The sequence below is a fragment of the Sinocyclocheilus anshuiensis genome, unplaced genomic scaffold (genome assembly GCF_001515605.1).
Source record: "Sinocyclocheilus anshuiensis isolate Anshui unplaced genomic scaffold, SAMN03320099.WGS_v1.1 scaffold450, whole genome shotgun sequence".
NCBI lineage: Eukaryota > Metazoa > Chordata > Actinopteri > Cypriniformes > Cyprinidae > Sinocyclocheilus > Sinocyclocheilus anshuiensis.
The window spans coordinates 746,623-753,535 of NW_015546056.1; the positions used below are offsets into that span (position 1 = coordinate 746,623).

The 6,913-nt window shown below is 36.5% G+C and overlaps 1 protein-coding gene across 1 annotated transcript in view; it reads left to right on the forward strand.

Annotated features, from left to right (window-relative positions):
- The window catches only part of LOC107699301 (protein kinase C epsilon type), a 114,267-nt gene that overhangs the window by 98,671 nt on the left and 8,683 nt on the right, over positions 1 to 6,913 (forward strand). The window contains exon 12 of the mRNA XM_016500513.1: positions 5,400 to 5,538. Coding sequence (XP_016355999.1) covers positions 5,400 to 5,538 — 139 coding nt within the window. The remainder of the gene's footprint in view (positions 1 to 5,399; positions 5,539 to 6,913) is intronic.

Consider the following 6,913-nt stretch of genomic DNA (forward strand, 5'->3'; position numbering starts at 1 on the left):
TGATAAGAAGTGTGAGCTGCAAACGCGAGCATTTTTGACGATAGTTTCTGTCCAGCCTGCTCGTTTTATCGCGTTTAGCCACAGCTGTCGTCGGTTTTTTTGTCTGGCAGTGGCAGCAGATATGCGATCAAATTTCTAATTTGAGGCTGTATTACGTCGATTCTGGCACCCAACATCACAACAAGATGATATTTTAAGCTCCTTTTGTAGCCGAATCTGCGCTGGTTTGAATGGGCCGCCTCCAGTTTCCCCTTTGTTTTGCTGCCTCCAGCTAGCGCTGTGACGTCAGCTGAGTCTAGTTACCTGTGGTTGGCCTGGCCATGCGTCACTCAGAAAACAACAGGCCAATCAGAAGAGAGGCTCATGAATATTAATTAGACAGGCCAAAATCGACCTGTTCTCAGCAGAGCTCCTGAGAGAGGAGCTGTAAAAATATATTGAGATGGTTTTTGGTACTTATACCGCAAATATATATTCTTAAGGACATCAAAACCTAAAATAAAACTCCAGAAAGGTGTACAATATGTGACCTTTAATGTTTTAAAAGTTTCTTCTGCTCACCAAGGCTGCATTATTTGATTAAAATACAGCAAAACAGTAATATTCTAAAATATTATTCAAATTTAAAATCACTGTATTCTATTTGATATAGTTTAAAATGTAATTTATTTCTGTAATTCAAACCTGAATTTTTAGCATCATTATTCCAGTGCTCAGTGTCACATGATTCTTCAGAAATCATTCTAATTCTAAGATTTATTCTAAGATTTGCTGTTCAAAAACATTTCTTATTATTTATCATTGTTGAGAACAGTTTTTTTGCTTAATATTTTTGTGGGAACTGTGATACTGTTTTTTTTTTCCAGGAAAAGGATTTTTTTCAAAGATTTTACCATTTTTAAGGTCTAAACACTGTGGTAAAACATGTGACATTAACCCAGGTCACCCCTAAATCTGACCACCCTGCAAAAAGCGAGCCACGAGCCATCATCATCGTAGCCTCGAGCGAGGCACTTCACTTTAGGTTGCTCCAGTAATAAGTTTAAGCAGAGCTCTATGACGACATCATGTGAAACTTATGGAAATCATTTCCACCGTTTACAAATAAAGATCCCAGAGTATCCTCCCTTCGGCCATCGGTCTCAATCCGAATGGCATCCTTGCGTTTTGGGAAAGCCCTACATTGCAGGAAACCTGCATGTCGAAACGCAGTCTGCGTGTTAACACTTTTGCATGCAAGCGCATGGCAGAACAGCATTTCTCCCCCATGAGAACCAATTTTACCTCTCTGTGACCTGCCGCACATACCAGGACCTAAAAAAAACTGAATTCAGAACATTCTAGAACAAAATGTGCAGGGGCAGCTTTCTTCTCCCTATCAGGGAAGGACATGGTGGCAGTTTTGACTGAAACCGCAGAAGTTTGATCTTGTTAAAGAGGACTTGTTTGAGCTTGACTTCCCTTCTGTAGACTGCAATTGGCTGCTTTGGTTGTTTGTTCGTATTCAGCGCTCTAAAAATAGATAGTAAGAGCAGGTGGCATAGATGTGGCTCCTCTGCTTGATTACCCATCTTTTGTTGACCTGTGGTTCTTGAGGGATTTTGTTACGGTGTATGGGAGTGTTAGGGACACAAAAGCACTAAGACCTGTGAAGGAACAATGTGTGCTGGTAGTTATTGTAGTTTACAGCCCCTATAATTACTAATCACTGTAACATTGTACGCGAGTGGTGTTTTACACGATGATTGGCTAATTTTTTTTTTACCCGTTCACTTATATCAGCAGAGAAACTGCAATCTTGTTTCTGGGGCACTGCTCTGCAGGTAACTTGGGAAACTAGTTGCTGCGTAATTTAGTTATAAAGTTTCTTTTCTTCTTTGTTATGCATGAATATTAATTAGATCATGTGGATGTTGCTTGGTAACCTTCCAGGAGTGTCCGACTAACTTATTATTCATGGGCATTTGAGCAAAGTGCTCACCTTGGTTGGGAAGGTAAATTACGGTATACAGACATCTGAGAAGATATACTGAAAACAGTCCATGAATTATACAACGCCTAATAGATCATTAGTTAAAATACATTGACAGTAATGGATGTGATGACATTTCTCAGTGCCTGCTTGTGTAAAATGTTTGTGCATGCATTTGTGTAAATTGTAATTTTAAAGTCCTTATATAAAAATATTTTGCCGTGCTCCATAAAATTTGAAGTTTAAAAGGTATGAGTGGTGCTAAACGAATATTTTAGCATAGAGCAGTCCAATGTGATATATATTATTACATTAGATAATGTATAAAATATAGGCTAAGTATAATAAATATGTATACACTGTTTTTGTATTGCTTTAATTCATTTTATTTTTTAGATTGTTTATTTGTTAAATTTGATTTTTTTTTATGTTTTAAAACTATTTAAAATAATTAAGTTATTACAATTTAAAATAACTTGTGATGTTAAGGCAGAATTTTCAGCATCATTACTCCAGTCTTCAGTGTCACATGATCCTTCAGAAATCATTCTTTAGTCCTCAAGAAACATTTACTATTATTATTATCAATGTTAAAACAGCTGTGCTGCTTAATATTTTTGTGGAAACAATTATATATTTGTATGAATTATTTAATAAATTAAAATTAAATTTTTTTGAAAAATATATCTTGTAACACTTTTGATCATTTTCGCATCCTTACTGACAAACTATTAATGTATTTTTTAAAAATCTTACTGAACTGTAGTGTAAATATTTGATGTGTGTGTATATATATATATATATATATATGTATTTATATATACAGTGTATATAAACAGTGATTTGACATTCTAAATATTTGCACACAATGATAATATAAAATATATGCTTTTTAATAGATATTAATATTAAATATGTTTATTAATTATTATTTGCAAAAATCATTCATGTTACTTTGAAATTTCTAACATTATAATAAAGAGTGTACGTCATGTCCTTCCTTGGTGTGTTGTAATGGAATAGCTTCTTGTACTTTGAAAAAAAAAAGCATATTCTAGCAGATTTTTTTTTAGCATAGAGGTTGTTGTGTACGTAATGGAGAATCACTCCTCAAAATTCACTTAAAAACACAGGAAATGCACTAAATTGAGTCTTTGCCATCTCCCCCTCTCTGTGTGTGTCTTTCTCTGGCTCTGACTTGTTGTTCTGTGTTGTTGAGTTCTTACTATGTCAGTACTTTCCTCCAAATGAAAGGTGCTCTAGTGAAACATAATACAATAGTTAATATCATCATTTATAGCCCTTTTGTGATTTTACAGCTCATGCTAAACTCTAAAGCTTTTAATGTTGTTTATACATTTTTCTTTTATCTTCATTTAAACAGCCTTTCATCGAAAACATGTTTTTCTACTTAATTAATTTACTTTTCTAAAAGCACCTTTTCAAATGTATTGTTGCTTTTAGGTTCCCATTCCACCTATACAAATACAGAGCTCTGGCATGAAACTCTAGATGGCGCAGTCCGATAGGTCTAGCTCAATCTGTCCTGGTGACATCATTGTCACATGGCAGCTGATTGGTTCTCTCCTGTATCGGTAGCCAATGAGCTTACTGCTCAATATTCAAATACCTGGCCAGATTTGAAGACTACAGTAAGATTTAACTTCTACTGTTAATAAGATTTTGGTAGGCTACTATTAGATGGATAGCCTAAATGTCCTAATTCAGATGGGCTACCTGTTTTTTTTCACATAATGTGTTTTACTGAGAAAAACAAGATTTGGTTTTTAAAAAGGCCTTTTTCCAAAAGGTACATCTGGAAAAAGGGGGGTCGTCTTATAATCAGGGTCGTCTTATATTCGGGCCAATACGGTATATAAATTATAGATAAATAAATAAAAATAAAAATAAATTTTAATATATATTTGATTAATTCGTTTATTAAAAATAAGTATGGATCAGAATTGAGGAATGTTACTTTTAAACGAAGAGGATTTAATGAGGCTCTAATGAAGTGTTTTATTTGCACAGAACCAACAGCACATCTAATCTGATATTATGTGGATATTATCTTGAATCTCAGAAGACTAAAGCTTCACCTCACAGTCTCAGAAAGTCACAATGTAACTCTGGAAAAAAACAAAGAGTATGTTACTAAACATCCTGGAAAATAAAAGCAAAAGCGAGAGCAGCATTTACCATTTAAGCACTTCAAAGAGGGCAGATAAGAGCGGCCAATGTAGCAAAGTCACAGAATCTAAATCAACAAATGAAGCTCTGAATTAAGCTCTCTTTCTTGGGAAAGAGAGGAAGGGGCGACGTGACGGTTGGAAGGTGTGTAGACTACTGTAGGACTTAGACAGGAATGGATAGAGGGGGGAAAGAGAGACAGAAATAAGAGACAGATGGAGAGATGGACAATTCTGGAACATCTTGTGATGTAGAAGCGCATGTGGGTATAGAGGACAATACAGATCAGCCGTTCACGTCTCATGAACTTTCCACCTCTTTCTTTCTGTGAACCTACACTGAAGTTCAAACACACCTACGCTTTCTATGTTTGACTTTTTCACATTTTAATAATAACTAATGACTCAAGTGGAAATATGGATATGATGTAGTTCATCTTTAAAACTAATTTATTTAGGCTTCATTTTGGCTTCTCAATCAAGAAGTGGATCATAAATTTGGGAAGCAGGCCTGTCATCTTTCCAGCATTCATTACAAGCATTTTTCCACACTTCTGCATGTAAAGAGTGATTGAAGACTCGCGGTGGGGAAAGACAGAGAGGAATGAAGCCCCTCGCGCCAACTTTCAGACCAACGGGAACGTGCCGAGCACCAGGGTGCCTTTCTCAAAAGGAACAGTTGCATAAGGGATCCGACGCTCCCCTCCCTTTTCAATGAGGATGGTTTTATGAAAACACCTTTGACTGAATGACATCATGTGAAGTGATGTTGACATTCTTGTTGCAATCAACCATCAAACCCCAATCCGACTGGTTTCATCCAACTCCTTGTTGTCTTTCATCAGGGGCACTTTATCATCTCACACTCTCCTTTTCTTTATTCTTTCACTCTCTCTCTCTCTCTCTCTCTATACGTTCTTCTTGTGCTGGTTAAATTCACTGCGCGGGTACAGTGAATTTATGTCTTATGTATCCTAGTAAGGATGCTCAAATACTGCTGCACTGATACCAAGTCTAGCCTGACATACACTACTTACACTGGATTTTTTTTTCCATTATCACTACTAAAACTTGAAGCTTTACTTAATTACTACTATATGTATGTAATTAATACTATGGGCAATTTATATTTTACTTAAAGGGATAGTTCACCCAAAAATGAAAATTTGATGTTTATCTGCATGCTACACGTAGGTTAATATTGCTGTTTTTTACATTTACTTGAATTTTCTTTGCAGGGATTTAAAGCTAGACAACATTCTGCTGGACGCAGAGGGTCACTGTAAGCTGGCAGACTTTGGCATGTGTAAGGAGGGAATCCTGGATGGCATCACAACCACAACATTCTGTGGCACACCAGATTACATTGCCCCGGAGGTACAGTATTTCACACTCTCACACACACAAATGCACATTCATAGTCTCTTTTCTACTGTTTGGTTCTCATTAAAGCTATAACATTATTTTATTTGGTCACACTTCATTTTAAAGTCCAAATCTTACTATTAACTATGACTTTTGCCTCAATAAATTCCTAATTACTGTGTATTAATAGTTAGTAGGGCAGTTGTTAGGTTTAGGTATGGGGGTGGATTAAGGGATCTAAAATATGGTCATGCAGAACAAGGCATTAATATGTGCTTTATAAGTACTAATAACAGCCATAATAATAATAATAATAATATGCTTACTAATAAACAACTAGTTAATAGTGAGAATTGGTCCCTACAGTGTAACCTTTTATTTTTATATTTTTGTTAATTTACTGATGTATATATTCTTGAAAAAGTCAGATATTTACTCCATTATTGAGCAATCAGCTTTCATATCGTGGTCCTGATTCAAGCACTCAACATTTCTGAGTTGTTTGCAAAATTATTCTTACGTAATTGATGTATTTGAATTAATGTTGCGATTTACTTTAGAATGGTTTTACAGACAGTCGTTACAAATAGAGATGTTTGTTTCATGAATGTGGCCCAATTAAATTGTTTTCCTTTTTCAGTGTTTTCCCATTTTAGTTTTTCATTATCTTCAGAGCTATCTTTTGTTTACAGTAATAACCATATGTGGCTGCAGAATTTCACTGAAAACTCAGCTAGTTTCCAACGAAATGCCCATTATTCATAATGTTTACCATTTCCCCCATCTCTGCATATCTTGCATTTCTTATTAAAAGTCTGACATATAAAATAATAGCCTGAAAAATCCAAGTCTTTAAAATGGCATAGTTTATTGATCCTTCAGAAAAAAAAAAAAGTTCCTCTTCAGGAACTCGAGCTGCGTCGGAGGACGCTTCGGGAACGCCCTTCAGCGTGACCGGCTCTGAACCTCGTGTGTAATCAGACCAATAGATGGGCGAGACGTCACGGGCGGGTGACGTAATGACCAGGAAGCTATAAAAGCACGTGCGGTGAGACCAGCGTCAGCTTTTTGTCATTCAGCAAGCGCTCTGTGTGTGTGTCAGTCTGATATCTGTTTGTGGGTCTTATTTAGTGTTGTCTGTCACAAGTCTAAAAACAAGACAAAACCAGACACCTAAGGCGAGGGCAGGCAGCGTTCAGGCTGTGTGTTCCTCCCTGCCCGCGTTACTTTACGGGTGGGGATACACACAGTTTGTTTGCTGTCTGCTTGGGAGCAAGCACGCAGAGTCAGCTCTCAAAAAAAAAAGGAGCTGACGGCCCGTTTTGGTGTTACTGCCGTGCTTCGCTCTCAGAGGGCTCTCTTTGAGGAGAGAGCCTTCACTAGCGTT